Consider the following 16831-nt stretch of genomic DNA (forward strand, 5'->3'; position numbering starts at 1 on the left):
AGTTGGTCAGAAATTCAATATAAGTAAAAACCATGGCAAACCCTCAAACACCCTTGTGCATCCCCTTCATGCTCACGACACGTTTGCCTTACGCTGCCTACTGCACATATGTGATGCATGCCCTGTGGCTGCAGCACAGGTAATGGCAGGTTGAGTGAGGCTGACTGTGAACGAGATGCACGAGAGGGTGAGGATGAGATAGAGCCATGAGATTGTATGAGGATTGGGTTGAGTGATAGTGGCGGGATGAGTACTGGCGAGGTGAGTAAGTGCAGGTAAGATGAGGATGAGGTTTGAGTGGGTGTGAGGAGTGATGTGACAGAGTAGTGTTGGCAGTGCAGAAGGAGGTGTGGGGTGGGGGTGGTGATGTGGCAGATGGAGTGTAGGGGAATGAGTAAGTGTACTCACTTTGGCTGACCTACTTAGGTCATTGGAGCTCCTCCTGCACTGTATGCAGGTGGGCGATATGTTGGTGGTGCAGGTGACCTCCTCTGCCACCTCGAGCCAGGCCTTCCTGGTGGCAGAGGCAGGCCGCTTCCTCCCGCCCCATCTAATGAAAGCTGGAGTGAGGCATCATTAAACTGGGAGCAGCCTTCCCCCTGGGCTGCTCCATGCAGTCATCTTTGCTATTGGTTGCAGCATCTGTCAGTGGAGGACTGCCCCTTTAAATAGAGCTCCTCCAGCTGACAGAGCTTACTGTGTAAGCGCAGTCCGCCCGACGCGCTGTTCAGCAGTGGGGAACCCGGAAGACCAGGTAAGTGGATCCAATTAGGCTGCGATCGCGCGGGGGGCAGACTAATTTCACCGGGCGCGTTACCCACGCGCCCAATAGCGAACCCGCAGCCCTGCTAACATCGAGCCCATAGAGTACAAAAGTATGGAAGTCATGATGAACCTTTATAAAACACTGTTTCGACCACAACTGGAGTATTGTGTCCAGTTCTGGGCAACGCACTATAGGAAAGATGCGAAGGCCTTAGAAAGGGTGCAAAAGAGATTTACTAGAATGATTCCAGTGATGAGAGAATTAGTTACGTGGATAGACTGGAGAAGCTGGGGTTGTTCTCCTTGGAACAGAGATGGTTGCGAGGAGATTTAAGAGAGATATTCAAAATCATGAAAGGTCTAGACAGAGTAGATAGAGAGAAACTGTTCCCATTGGTGGAAGGGTCAAAGACCAGAGGACATAGATTTAAGGTGATTGGCAAAAAAAACAAAGGTGACATGAGGAAAAACTTTTTTACAGGAATTTTTTACAGCAAATGGCTATGATCTGGAATGCACTGCCCGCGGGTGTGGTGGAGGCAAATTCAATCATGGCCTTCAAAAGGGAACTGGATAAGTACTTGAAAAGAAAAAATTTGCAGGGCTACGGGGAAAGGGCGGGGGAGTGGGACTAGCTGGGTGGCTCTTGCATAGAGCCGGCGCAGAGTCGATAGGCCGAATGGCCTCCTTCCATGCTGTAACCTTTCATGATTCTATGTAAGTGATTTCCTGAATAGAGGGTAATTACGGTGAGCTGGAAGCTTATTGAGCAGTTGTAACTGCTGTTCTCACAAAGTGTATAAAATAGAAGGTTATCTGATGAAGCACAGAGCGCATTACGAATGGATTGTGAACCAAATGGGAACTTGAGAAATTGGTGAGAGGGGGAATTCGGTGTAGAGAGAAAAGGACAGTGAACAGAGAGGAGGAGCTCTGAGCGACCCAGAATAAAAGGGTAGGTTAATCGGGGTAAGTAAACAGTAAGTAAATTAATAATAATCGAGTACCTAAAGGGAGTTTAGAAAAAAAACGGTTTCTAAATATAATGGATGGACAGCTGAAACCCATCACCTGCAATTCCTGCGCCATGTGGGAACTTCAGGACACCTCATGTGTCCTGGAGGGCCACATATGCAGGAAATGCCTCCAGTTGCTCGAGCTCAAGCTGAGGGTTTATGAGATTGAGGGGCAGCTTGAGTCACTGCAGAGCATAAGGGAAGCTGAAGGATTCCTGGATCGTATGTTCCAGGGTCACCCCTCAGCCACAGAGATTTCAGGATAGTAAGTAGGTGGCCATCCGAAAGGATGAGGCAGGCAATGCAAGAATCTTCTGTGTGTGTTGCACTCTCAAACCGGTACTCAGCATTGAATACCAGTGAAGATGACAACACCTCGAAGGAATGCAGTCCTCAGCTTGGCACCATGGGGCAAAGGACTGTACGGGGGGGTACAGTGAAGTGTAGAAATGCAGTAGTCATAGGGGATTCGGTAGTCAGGGGGACAAACGGGCGTTTCTGTGACCGTCGCGTGAGTCCCGCATGGCGTGTTGCCTCCCTGGTGCCAGGGTAAAGGACATCACGGAGCGGGTGCAGAACGCTCTGCGAGGGAAAGGGAAATAGCCAAAAGTCGTGGTCCTTGTGGGTACCAACGACATAGGAAAGAAAAGAGATGAGGTTCTGCAGCTAGAGTTTCAGGAGCTAGGGAGGAAGTTAAAAAGCAGGACCTCAAAGGTAATAATCTCTGGATTACTCCCAGTACCATGCGCTAGTGAGTACAGAAATAGGAAGATAAGGTAGGTTAATGTGTGGTTAGAGACATGGTGAAGGAGGGAGGGCTTCAGATTCTTGGGGCATTGGGACCAGTTCTGGGGCAGGAGGGACCGGATCAGGACAGATGGGTTGCTGGGACCAATCTCCTCACGGGGAGATTCACTAGTGCTGTGGGGGAGGGTTTAAACTAATTTGGCAGGGATATGGGTACCAAGATGTAGTGTTAGAAAGGAGAAACAAGGTGCACAGAGGATTGGGAGAGACAGATAGCACTGGAGTAAGAAATAGTACTGTAATAGGTGGGATCAGAATAAGAGAAGGTCTAAGATAGATTTAGAGTGTATGGGGTCGATTTTAGGATGGCTGAGCAGGTTCGTTGGGGGCGGGGGGGGCTCGTAAAATCGGGGAATCCCAGAGCGGGTCCAGAGCCCGGTTCCAACCCGCCAACTTCCGGGTTCCCCAGTGACGCGTTCGGGTGTGCGCGCAGCTCCCGCATGCGGGACTCCCACCGGCAATTAAAGCCGGCGGGATGATAATTTAAATACATACTTACCCAGTTGAGGTACTTGACAGACCTCATTGACAGGAGATTTTGGCAGGGGTGGAATTATCGTGGATCCTCAGCGTGTTTCCCATGCTGTGGGAAACACTCCCTATTGGAGCAGACGTGTTTCAGTCAGCAGCCAGTGGGAGATGCAAAGGATCTTTTGACAGTTGGGGGGAATACCTCATTTATTGCAGCAGGGTACTCTGTCACTTCAGACAAAGTTTTGGCTGCAACACCTTTGTCTTTCCACTCAAAATTATTAATTTACACCCTAAACTCTGCTGTGCAAACACATTTACCTACTTTGTGGACCCACTCAAACTCTCACCATCAGGATGGGGGGGGCGCCATGGCTGCATTCATCACTTCATCCGAGGACGAGCAACATCACCAGCCTCGCCAGGCACGCCGTCCACCTCCATTACGTGGAGCTCCACAACACAGTGCTGCGCCACAGGCACCTGCACAAAATAGTCATGCAACTACACATACACCCACTGTAGGGTGACCCAATGGGTAGCATCAAGTGTGGGTGTTTATGAAGAACCTCATGAAAGGGACTGCACAGGCGAGTCAAGAATGGCCAACACATGGCAGTGGTGGTGACAATATAATATTTAATGTGAGTTGAACCAAAATCAAATATAGATTTTTTTAAAATGACAAACCGTCAAACACCCTTGTGCATCCCCTTTGTGCTCACGAAACCTTTGCCTTACGCTTCCTACTACTCATATGTGATGCATCCCCTGTGGCTGCCACTGAGGTAGTGGCAGGTTGGGTGAGGGTGACCGTGAAAGAGAAGCATCAGAGGGTGAGTATGAGCCATGAGATTGTATGAGGATTGGGTTGAGTGGTAGTGCTGGGAGGTGAGTAAGTGCAGGTAAGTTGAGGATGAGGTTTGAGTGGGTGTGAGGAGTGATGTGATAGAGTAGTGTTGGCAGTGCAGAAGGAGTTGTGGGGTGGGGGCGGTGATGTGGAAAACAGAGTGTAGGAGAATGAGTAAGTGTGCTCATTTTGGCTGACCTAGTTAAGTCATTGAAGCGCTTCCTGCACTGTATCCAGTTGCGGGATATGTTGCTGGTGCTGCTGACCAACTCTGCCACCTTGAGCCAGGCCTTCTTGGTGGCAGAGGCAGGCCACTTCCTCCCGTCCGCCGGGTAGAAGATCTCTCTCCTCCTCCTCACCCCATCCAATGATACCTGGAGTGAGGCATCATTAAATCTGGGAGCAGCCTTTCCCCTGGGCTGCTCCATGCTGTAATTTTGACTGTTTGCTGCAGGAGCAGCATCGGAGGACTGCCTCTTTAATTAGGGCTCCTCCAGCTGACAGCCTGTGATGCGGGTGCGCAGTCCGCCCACTGCGCAGGTTTCCAACGGGAAACCCGGAAGCCAAGGAAAGTGGCTTCAATTTATTCGCGATCGCGTGGGGAACCCGTTGATTTTAATGGGCGGATTACCCACGTGCCCAGTCGACCCCCCCGCTGCCAACCGGCCTCCCTGGTAATATCGGGGCCTATGTGTGTAAATGCACGAAACGTGGTAAATAAGGCTGGTGAGCTGCAGGCGCAAATAGCCACATGGGAATATATGGTAGTGCCAATAACGGAGACCTGGCTCAAAAAAGGACAGGATTAGATACTAAATATTCCTGGATACAAGGTGTTCAGGAAAGATAGGCAAGGAAAAATAGGAAGAGAGGGGTGGCAGTATTGATTAAGGAGAATATTGCAGTGCTGGAGAGAGAGGATGTCCTTGAGGGGTCAAGGACAGAATCTATTTGGTTCGAGTTAAGAAACACTAGAAGTGCCGTTACACTACTGGATGTATTCTATAGGCCACCAACTAGTGGGAAGGATATAGAGGAACAAATTTGCAGAGAATTTACAGAGAGGTGCAAAAACCACAGAGTATTGATAATGGGGGACTTCAACTATCTTAATATAGACTGGGATAGTAATAGTGTAAAGGGCAAAGAGAGGGAAGAATTTCTGAAGTGTGTTCAGGAGAACTTTCTTGATCAGTATGTTTCCAGCCCAATGAGGAAGGAGGCATTGCCAAGTCTCCATTTTCGCTACTACCTTATATTTCCATGTAGCTATTTGCGCCTGCAGCTCACCAACCTTACTTACCATGTTTTGTGTGTTTACACACGTACAGTCTAAACCTATCTTAGATATTCTCATATTTTGATCCCACCTATTACTGTACTATTTCTTACTCTAGTGCCATCTGTCTCTCCCAATCCTTTGTGCACCTTGTTTGGTTCTGGGGAGTGAGGTGGGTCAAGTGGAGCAAGTGTTAATGGGGGTTATTTAGGGAACAGTGATCATAGTATCATAAAGTTTAGATTAGTTATGGAGAAGGAGCAATCTAGGGTAAAAATACTTAATTGGAGAAGGGTCAATTTCAGTGGGTTGAGAACAGATCTGGCCCAGGGAAATTGGAATCAAAGATTGGCAGGCAAAACTGCAATCGAACAATGGGCAGCCTTTAAAGAGGAGATGGTTCGGGTACATTCCCATGAGGGGGAAAGATAGGGCAACCAAAGCCAGAGCTCCCTGGATGACGAAAGAGATAGAGAGTAAGATGAAGCAGAAAAAGGGGGCGTATGACAGATGTCAGGTTGATAATAGAAGTGAGAACCAGGCTGAATATAGAAAGTACAGAGAAGTGAAAAAGGAAATAAGAGGAGCAAAGAGCGAGTATGAGAATAGACTGACGACTAACATAAAAGGGAATCCAAAAGTCTTCTATAGGCATATAAATAGTAAATGGGTAGTCAGAGGAGGGGCGGGGCCGATTAGGAAACAAAAAGGAAAATAAGAACATAAGAAATAGGAGCAGGAGTAGGCCATCTGGCCCCTCGAGCCTGCTCCAACATTCAACAATATCATGGCTGATCTTCTACCTCAACACCATTTTCCTGTACTATCCCCATATCCCTTGATGCCTTTAATATCTTGAAATCTACCGATCTCTGTTTTGAATGTACTCAATGACCTCCACAGCCCTCTGGGGTAGAGAATTCCAAAGATTCATCACCCTCTGAGTGAAGAAATTTCTCCTCATCTCAGTCCTAAATGGCCTACCCCTTATTCTGAGACTGTGACCCCTGGTTCTAGACTCTCCAGCCAGGGCAAAACATCCTCCCTGCATCTACCCTGTCGAGCCCTGTAAGAATTTTGTATGTTTCAATGAGATCACCTCTCATTCGTCTAAACTCTAGAGCATACAGGCCTAGTCTACACAGTCTCTCCTCATACAACAATCCCACCATCCCAGGAATCAATCTGGTGGACCTTCATTGCACTCCCTCCATGGCAAGTAAGGAGACCAAAATTGTACACAATACTCCAGGTGCGGTCTCACCAAGGCCCTATATAATTGCAGTAAGACGTCTTTACTCCTGTACTCAAATCCTCTAGTAATAAAGGCCAACATACCATTTGACTTCCTAATTGCTTGCTGCACCCGCATGTTAGCTTCCAGTGACTCATGTACAAGGACACCCAGGTCCCTTTGAACATCAACATTTCCCAATCTCTCTCCATTTAAAAAATACTCTTCTTTTGTTTTTCCTACCAAAGTGGATAACTTCACATTTTTCCACATTATATTCCATCTGCCATGTTCTTGCCCACTCACTTAGCCTGTTTATATCCCCTTGAAGCCTCTTTGCATCCTCCTCACAACTCACATTCCCACCTAGTTTTGTGTCATCAGCAAACTTGGAAATACTACATTTGATCCCCTCATCCAAATTATTGATATAGATTGTGAATAGCTGGGGCCCAAGCACCGATCGCTGCAGTACCCCACTAGTCACAGTCTGCCAACCTGAAAAGACCTGTTTATTTCTATTCTCTGTTTTCTGTCTGTTAAGCCATTCTCAATCCATGCCAGCATATTACCCCCAATTCCATGTACTCTAACTTTGTTCACCAACCTCCTGTGTGGGAACTTATCGAAAGCCTTCTGAAAATCCAAATACACAACATCCACTGGTTCCCCCTTATCTATTCAACTAGTTACATCCTCAAAGAGCTCCAGCAGGTTTGTCAAACATTGATTTCCCTTTCATAAATCCATGTTGACTCTGCCAAATCCTATTATTATTTTCTAAGTGTCCTGTCATCACATCCTTTATAATAGATTGTAACATTTTCTCTACTACTGATATCAGGCTAACAGGTGTGTAGTTCCCTGTTTTCTCTCTCCCTCCTTTCTTAAATAGTGGGGTTACATTTGTTACCCTCCAATCTGCAGGAACCATTCCAGAATCTATAGAATTTTGGAAGATGACAACCAATGTATCCACAATCTCTATAGCCACCTCTTTCAAAACCCTGGGATGTAGATCATCAGGTCCTTGGGATTTATCGACTTTCAGGCCCATTAATTTCTCCAGTACTATTTTTTTACTAAGACTAATTTCTTTCAGTTCCTTATTCTCGCCAGACCCTTGGTTCTCTAGTGTTTCTGGGAGGTTTTTTGTGTCTTCTTCCGTGAAGACGGACACAACATATTTGTTTTATTTCTCTGCCATTTCCTTATTCCCATTATAAATTCTCCCGTCTCTGTCTGTAAGGGACCCACATTTGCCGTTGCCATTCTTTTCCTTTTTATGTTCCTATAGGAGCTTTTATAGTCCGTTTTTATGTTTCTTGCTGGTTTACTCTCATATTCTATTTTCCATTTCTTTATGAATTTCTTGGTCCTCCTTTGCTGCATCCAAAAATGCTCCCAATCCTCAGACTTACTGTTTTTTCTGGCAACTTTATATGCCTCTTCCTTTGATTTAATATGATCTTTAATTTCTCTTGTTAGCCATGGCTGGACCACTTTTCCTGATGGGTTTTTGTGCCTTAAAGGAATATATATTTGTTGCAAATTATGTATTAATCCTTTAAGTGCTAGTCATTGCCTGTCTACCGTCATACCTTTTAATGTAGCTCTTCAATCAACCACAGCCAACTTGCACCTCATACCTTCATAGTTTCCTTTGTTTAGATTTAAAACCCTAGTTTCGGATTGAACTACATCACTTTCAAACTTAATGAAGAATGGTCACTCTTCCCTAAGGGCTCCTTTACAACAAGATTATTAATTAACCCTTTCTCACTGCACAATACTAGCTCTAAAATAGCCTGTCCCCTAGTTGGTTCCTCAACATACTGATCTAGAAAACCACCTTGTATACATTCCAGGAATTCATCCTCCACAGTATTAGTGCTAGTTTGGTTTGCCCAATCTATATGTAGATTACAGTCTCCATGATTACTATATTACCATTGTTACATGCACTTCTAATTTCCTGCTTTTATACTGTGCCCTACATTACCACTACTGTTTGGTGGCTTATAAACAACTCCCACCAATGTTTTCTGCCCTTTCCTGTTTCTTAGCTCCTCCCAAACTGATTCTACATCTTGATCTTCTGAGCCAAGATCCTCCCTCACTTTTGTACTGATCTCATCCTTTATTAACAGCGCTACCCCCACCTGCTTTTCCTTTTTGCCTGTCCTTCCTAAGTGTCGAATATCCTTGAATATTCAGTTCCCAGCCGTGGAGATCTACGCATGAAGGCAGAGAGCATGGCTGAGGTACTAAATGAATACTTTGCATCTGTCTTTACCAAGGAAAAAGATGCTGCCAAAGTCACAGTAAACAAGGAGGTAGTTGAGATACTGGATGGGCTAACATCGATAAAGAAGAGGTACTAGAAAGGCTGGTTGTACTTAAAATAGATAAGTCACCTGGTCCAGATGGGATGCATCCTAGGTTGCTGAGGGAAGTAAGGGTAGATATTGCAGAGGTGCTGGCCATAATCATCCAATCCTCCTTTGATATGGGGGTGGTGCCAGAGGACTCGAGAATTGCAAATGTTACACCCTTGTTCAAAAAAGGTTGTAAGAATAAACCTGGCAACTATAGGCCAGTCAGTTTAACGTTGGTGGTGGGGAAACTTTTAGAAACGATAATCCGGGACAAAATTAATAGCCTCTTGGACAAGTGTGGATTAATAAAGAAAAGTCAGCACGGATTTGTTAAAGGCAAATCATGTTTAACTAACTAGATTCAGTTTTTTGATGAGATGACAGAGAGGGATGATGAGGGCAATGCAATTGACGTGTATATGGACTTCTAATATTTGTTTGATAAAATGCCACATAATAGGCTTGTCAACAAAATTGAAGCACATGGAATAAAAGGGGCAGTGGCAGCGTGGATACGAAATTGGCTAAGTGACTGGAAACAGAGAGTAGCGGTGAACGGTTGTTTTTCGGGCTGGAGGAAGGTATACAGTGGTGTCCCCCAGGGGTCGGTATTAGGACCACTGCTTTTTTTGATATATATTAATGACTTGGACTTGGGTGTAAGGGCACAATTTCAAAATTTGCAGATGACACTAAACTTGGAAGTGTAGTAAATAGTGAGGAGGATAGCAATCGACTTTAAGAGGACATAGACAGGCTGGTGAAATGGGCAGACACATGGCAGATGAAATTCAACGCAGAGAGTGTGAAGTGATATATTTTGGCAGGAAGAACCAGGAGGGGCAATATAAACTAAATGGTACAATTCTAAAGGGGGTGCAGGAACAGAGAGACCTGGGGGTATATGTGCACATATCTTTGAAGTTGGCAGCACAGGTTGAGAAAACAGTTAAAGTATTCAGGATCCTGGGCTTAATAAGTAGAGGCATAGGGTACAAAAGCAAAGAGGTTATGTTGAACGTTTATCAAACACTGATTTGGCTACAACTGGAGTATTGTGTTCAATTGTAAAATTGAAGTCAACAGGAATCAGGGGGAAAGCTCTCCAGTGGCTGGAGTCATACCTAGCACAAAGGAAGATGGTAGTGGTTGTTGGAGGCCAATCATCTCAGCCCCAGGACATTGCTGCAAGAGTTCCTCAGGGCAGTGTCCCAGGCCCAACCATCTTCAGCTGCTTCATCAATGACCTTCCCTCCATCAGAAATGGGGATGTTCGCTGATGATTGCACAGTGTTCAGTTCCATTCGCAATCCCTCAAATAATGAAGCAGTCCGATCCCGCATGCAGCAAGACCTGGGCAACATCCAGGCTTGGGCTGATAAGTGGCAAGTAACATTCGCGCCAGACAACTGCCAGGCAATGACCATCTCCAACAAGAGAGAGTCTAACCACCTCCCCTTGACATTCAGCGGCATTACCATCGCTGAATCTCCCCCATCAACATCCTGGGGGTCACCATTGACCAGAAACTTAACTGGGCCAGCCATATAAATACTGTGGCTACAAGAACAGGTCAGAGGCTGGGTATTCTGCGGCGAGTGACTCACCTCCAGACTCCCCAAAGCCTTTCCACCATCTACAAGGCACATGTCAGGAGTGTGATGGAATACTCTCCACTTGCCTGGATGAGTGCAGCTCCAACAACACTCAAGAAGCTCGACACCATCCAGGACAAAGCAGCCTGTTTGATTGGCACCCCATCCACCACCCTAAACATTCACTCCCTTCACCACCGGCGCACAGTGGCTGCAGTGTGTACCATCCACAGGATGCACTGCATCAACTCGCCAAGGCTTCTTCGACAGCACCTCCCAAACCCGCGACCTCTACCACCTAGAAGTCCCAGGTACCCTGTTGTCCTCGCTGCACTGTTATCAATTCGCATTTCCAGTGCAAAAATAATAAACCTGAAAGGTGAGGAAAAAAATCAAATTCACGGCGTTCACGCCGCTCCAACAATTTCTGGGCCAATGACATTTAAACACCTACTCAGGTAGCAATTAAGTCAAGCAGAGAGAAGAGAAAATTTTTCATTGGCTTATTTAATGAAAGTGACCATTTCTGTTCAAGTGTCTTAAATGGAATATAGACCCCTTAAACGCTGCACAAATTAGATTGTTTTTTTTTAGGCTGGAAGGTGAAAAGTGTTTGATATTGAAATATTACAGATACTATCATATAGGAACTTAGAAACAGGAGTAGGCCATTCAGCCCTCAAGAATGTTCTGCCATTCAATTAGATCATGGCTGGTCTGTGACTCAACTCCCCTTTGATCCATAACCCTTGATATCCTTACCTAATAATAATCTGTCGATCTCAGACATGAAAAATTCAATTGGCCCAATGTTCACAGCCTTTTGGGGAAGACAATTCTAGATTTCCACTATCCATTGTGTGAAAAAGTGTTTCCTGATTTCACTCCTGAATGGCCTAGCTCTCATTTTAAAGACTGCGCCCCCTTGTTTTGGATTCCTTCCCTAGAGGAAATAACTTCTTTGTATCTACCATATTGAATCCTTTTATCATTTTAAACACCTCAGTTAGATTACCCCATAACCGTCTATGCTCAAGGGAATACAAGCCATGTTAATGCAACCTGTCCTCATAATGATACAGGGGCTAAAATGGTTAAATTCTGATGAATCTATATTGTATCCCCTTCGAGGCCAAAATATCCTTTGTGAGGTGTGATGCCCAAAACTAAAAGCAGTACTCCAGATGGGGTCTGACTAAGGCTCTGTACAACTGAAGCATAACTTCCCTATCTATTCCAAAAGAATGATGACAATAACATAGCACTTTATTAGGGACAATTTTCCTGTGCTTTGCACCCAGGGAACATTTATTCTGTCAGCACAAAGCACAGAAAAAAGGGATGGCAATATAATTCCATGATACCAACTCTTCATCCCCGTTTCTTTGCCCTGATATTTCTGGAGTTTCCCCTGTGTAGGAGGTTGAGTGCCTATGCCTACAACAGATGTCAGCCAAGAGCTGCCATGATTATGAGATGGGAAAGGGCACCCCTGGCTGACTTTCCTCCCCTTGCTTCTAGATGCTAATTTCTGGCAGGAGCATGTCTGTTCCAGGGGAACACCTGATCTATGCAAATGACCTGTTCCCAGTAATATTTGGGGCCCAGGTACGGGGTTGGTTGGGTGGGGGGGGGGGGGGGGAAAGAGCAGGAAAATTAGCCCTTTTACCTTTTGATGTTATTTCTACAAGTCAGCTTCACACTCTGTATGCAGTGGGTTGTGCCCTGTGCTGATTTAGTTGTATGGCTTATGCTTCAACTAATGTGATCTTTTAATTGCTTCAACTGAGGTAAGGGGGAGGGAAAATTTGTTTGTTGTAGAGTTGTGGAAAAGCAGCACTTAGGAATTGTAGATCTTGCAAACCACATACTAATACAGATGTGTTAATTTCTTTTATCACTTTTTTTTCCAATATATTTTGTTATGAAAATTATATTTTTTTTGCAGGTCTACAAAAACTCACCCCGGCCCTGTTGTTCATTTAAGTGACAGCCCAAGGGACGAGGGGAAAGTAAGTAAAAAAAAAAAAAAGAAATAACATATAATTGCTTTTATAAAAACTTTTTTTCCTGTCCAGGCACTTCGTATGTGTTATTTGGGATCTTGAATCCCAAATAAAAGTCTTATGGTACATATACAACATGTATTCATGATATCTGTTTTCTGCACCTTTACTGCCATAAGATATTAACCTTCAAAGCATCACCACACTTATTTCTGATTCAATAATAAAAAAAAATTAAGGGGCATTCCACTAAAAAAAAGATTGGCCATAAATTGTCCACGGTGATTTATTTTATTTTACTCTTGCAATAGATTTAAATGACATGTTTTACTTTTGCATTGCTTGTGAGTTCAACAGCTGTTTGCACCTGCGGAGAAACAAATAGATGTACATCACTGCTAATCTGTTGTCTACATCGTAGACCCATAGAATGTTACAGCAATCTGTGCTGGTGTTTTTCTCCACTTGAGCCATCAAGTCTAATCCCACTTTCCTGTTCACTGTCTATTTTCAAGCAACTAGTTCCCCTTTAAAATAATTTATGGACTCTACTTCAATAACAGTGTGGGCAAAGAATTCCACATTCTAACTACTCTCTATGAAGAAAGTTTTCTGACTTCCCCTTTAATTCTTTTGGGATTATCTTAAATTTGTGGCCTCTTGTCATCATCTTGCTGACCAGTGGAAACAACCTATCGTAACCTATTTACTCTATCATAATCCTTCATAATCTCAAAGACCTCTGTCAGATCACCTCTTAATCTTCTCAGATCCAGTGGGAAAAAAAATGAGGGTAATTATTGGTATGCAGAACTCCAAACAGATTCAGTAGACTAATTAACATGTAGCTCTTTATCAGTAGTTTAGTAATAAAAAATTGCAAGTTATGGTCCATTTACTTAGAAAAGAGATTCCCATCAGGGCCACAAGAGACATCCGTAACCATGCACATGGAAACACTGCTTGGCTAAGAACCACTATACACAAAGCTGCAAGGCTCCTTAGAATATGGTTTTCATAGATGCTCAGGTCCCTTCCATATTTATAGTTAGTACAGAAATGCATACATTATAATTATTCATTAGCTGTCATTAATGATAGGTCTCCTCCTTTGCCAAGAACAGACAATTCTATTTTTAAAGTTTGTTTCTGGCATAGTCCTTTTGGCCTTATCTTGTTCTTCACATTCTTAACTCTTTTTCATTGGCTCTGACTTCTCCATCCCTCAAATATGTGCTCATCCCTGTCATAGATAGGAATAAGAACATAAGAACATAAGAAATAGGAGCAGGAGTAGGCCAATCGGCCCCTCGAGCCTGCTCCGCCATTCAATAAGATCATGGCTGATCTGGTCCTAACCTCAAATCTAAAATCATGTCCAATTTCCTGCCCGCTCCCCGTAACCCCTAATTCCCTTTACTTCTAGGAAACTGTCTATTTCTGTTTTAAATTTAATGATTCCTAGCTAACATTGTCTAACAGTACTCAGTACTTTTCCATCATATGCCCAGCATGAAAACAGTGCATTAACTCTTTATAGCAAACCACACATTGATTTTAACCCATTCTTTGCCAACAGTAATTTTCACCTTCACCACGTGGGCAGTAAACTGGTAGAGCGGATTGCCTGCCCATTGTAGAACCTGCCTGATTTTCATCCACTGGGATGAAATTTGGACAGGTTCTACAGCAGGTAGGCAGTCTGCTCTACCAATTTACTGCCCACGTGGTGAAGGTGAAAATTACCCACCAACTTTTCAAGTCTCTCTTCATAAGTGTAACCCCTCATCTCTGGCAACATCCTACAGAATCCATGCTGCACTTTTCCCATTCTTGTTATAGCCTTCCTATATTGGGGTGCTCAAAACTGATTCATAATACTCCATCTGCGGCCTAATTCAGGTTTTATACAAGTTCAACGTTACCTCCTTCCTCTTGTATTCTGGCCTTTTTATTGCCTTATTTATGTGTGCTGCCATCTTTAATAATCTGTGTATCTTCACAATAAGTTCCCTCTGCTCCATTTAAAATCTCACCAATTAAGGTGTATTCCTTTCCCTTTTCTTCCAAAATGTATTGTTTCACATTTTTTTGTATTTGCATTTCTTTGCCCATCCCGCTAATTTTTCTATGTCCTCCTGCAGCCTTTCATGATCCTAATCACAGATTGCCATATCACTCAATTTAGCATCTTCAGTACCACATATCTTCCTATATGACAACATTAAGCAGAATTAGCAAAATATAAAGGACTCAATCCTTAATTGAAATGTGAATACTATATTAGATAGTTGTTAAAAAGAATGGTAAGATCTATAAATTATAATCAGAACATCAAGTAATATTCCATAGTCAGGGGTGTTTCTGCGGCCGCAGGCGTGATTCCAGGATGGTGTGTTGCCTCCCTGGTGCCAGAGTCATGGATGTCACTGAGCGGCTGCAGAATATTCAGGGGAGGGGGGGGAGGGTGAACAGCCAGAGGTCGTGGTCCATATCGGGACCAACGACATAGGTAGAAAGAGGGATGAGGTCCTGCAGCAGAGTATAAGGAGTTAGGAAAAAGATTAAAAAGCAGGACCTCCAAGGTAGTAATCTCTGGATTACTCCCAGTGCCACGCACTAGTGAGAATAGAAATAGGAGGATAGAGCAGATGAAAGTGTGGTGTAAGGGGTAGGGCTTTAGATTCCTGGGGCATTGGGACCGGTTCTGGGGGAGGTGGGACCTGTACAAGCCGGACGGGTTGCACCTCAACAGGGCCGGGACCAATATCCTTGCGGGGAGGTTTGCTAGTGCTGTCGGGGAGGGTTTAAACTAGCTTGGTAGGGTGATGGGAACCTGAGTGTGGATTCAGATGGGATAAAGTCGGAACTGGAAATGGAAGGCAGAAAATGAGTGAGTGAACCTGAAAGGCAGAGGGAACGAAGGTTAGAAAATAAACAACAGAGGAGTTTGGTAGTCCTTAAATGTATTTACCTCAATGCAAGGAGTATAGAAAATAAGGCGGATGAGCTGAGGGCACAGATAGACACGTGGCAGTATGATATCTTAACTATTATAGAAACATGCTTAAAGAGGGGCAGGACTGGCAGCTCAGCGTCCCTGGTTACAGGGTTTTCAGACCCGATAGGGGGATAAAAAAGGAGGGGGTGGGTGGCAATTTTGGTTAAGGAAACAGTTACAGTTGTGAGGAGGGAGGATATTTTAGAAGGAGGATATTTTAGAAGGAGCATCAAATGAGGCCTTATGGGTTGAGCTAAAGAACAAAAAAGGGGCAGTCACACTACTGGGAGTACTATATATTGACCCCCAAACAGTCAGAAGGAGATAGAGGAGCAAATATGCAGGCAAATTTCTGAGAAGTGCAAAAACAATAGGGCAGTAATAGTAAGGGATTTCAACTACCCTAATATTAACTGGGATACAAACAGTGTGAATGGTATAGCGGGCGCAGAATTCTTAAATTGCAAACAGGAGAATTTTTTTAGCCAGTATGTAGCAAGCCCAATGAGGGGGGGGGAGCAGTTCTGGATTTAGTTCTAGGAAATGAAGAGGGGCAAGTGGAAGAAGTAGCAGTGGGGGAGCATTTTGGTGGTAGTGATCATAATACAGTTAGTTTTAGCATAGTTATGGAAAAGGACAAAGACAGAGCAGGAGTTAAAGTTTTCAATGGGGGAAAGGCCAATTTTACTAAACTGAGTAGTGATTTAGCAGATGTAAACTGGAAACAGCTACTTGAAGGTAAATCAGTGTCAGAGCAGTGGGAGACATTCAAAGGGGTGATTCAAGGGGTTCAGGGTAAACATGTTCCCACAAAGAAAGAGGGAGGGGCTGCCAAATCTAGAGCCCCCTGGATGTCAAGAAGCAATCCAATCCGGGCAATTACCACCCCATCAGTTTACTCTCAATCATCAGCAAAGTGATGGAAGGTGCCGTCGACAGTGCTATCAAGCGGCACTTACTCACCAATAACCTGCTCACCGATGCTCAGTTTGGGTTCCGCCAGGAGCACTCGGCTCCAGACCTCATTACAGCCTTGGTCCAAATATGGACAAAAGAGCTGAATTCCAGAGGTGAAGTGAGAGTGACTGCCCTTGATATCAAGGCAGCATTTGACCAAGTGTGGCACCTAGGATCCCTAGTAAAATTGAAGTCAATGGGAATCGGGGAAAACTCTCCAGTGGCTGGAGTCATACCGAGCACAAAGGAAGATGGTAGTGGTTGTTGGAGGCCAATCATCTCAGCCCCAGGGCATTGCTGCAGGAGTTCCTCAGGGCAGTGTCCAAGGCCCAACCATCCCCAGCTGCTTCATCAATGAATCTTTCCTCCATCATAAGGTCAGAAATGGGGATGTTCACTGATGATTGCACAGTGTTCAGTTCCATTCGCAACCCCTCAAATAATGAAGCAGTCCAAGCCCGCATGCAGCAAG

General features: G+C 44.5%; 1 protein-coding gene across 2 annotated transcripts in view; it reads left to right on the forward strand.

The window, feature by feature from the left end:
* LOC137326962 (syntaxin-binding protein 5-like) overlaps nucleotides 1-16831 on the forward strand; it is a 398728-nt gene that overhangs the window by 138347 nt on the left and 243550 nt on the right. For both annotated transcript variants that reach the window (XM_067992335.1, XM_067992336.1), the window contains exon 7: nucleotides 12344-12407. In XM_067992335.1, coding sequence (XP_067848436.1) covers nucleotides 12344-12407 — 64 coding nt within the window. The remainder of the gene's footprint in view (nucleotides 1-12343; nucleotides 12408-16831) is intronic.

Source organism: Heptranchias perlo, chromosome 11, assembly GCF_035084215.1.
Source record: "Heptranchias perlo isolate sHepPer1 chromosome 11, sHepPer1.hap1, whole genome shotgun sequence".
Taxonomy (NCBI): domain Eukaryota; kingdom Metazoa; phylum Chordata; class Chondrichthyes; order Hexanchiformes; family Hexanchidae; genus Heptranchias; species Heptranchias perlo.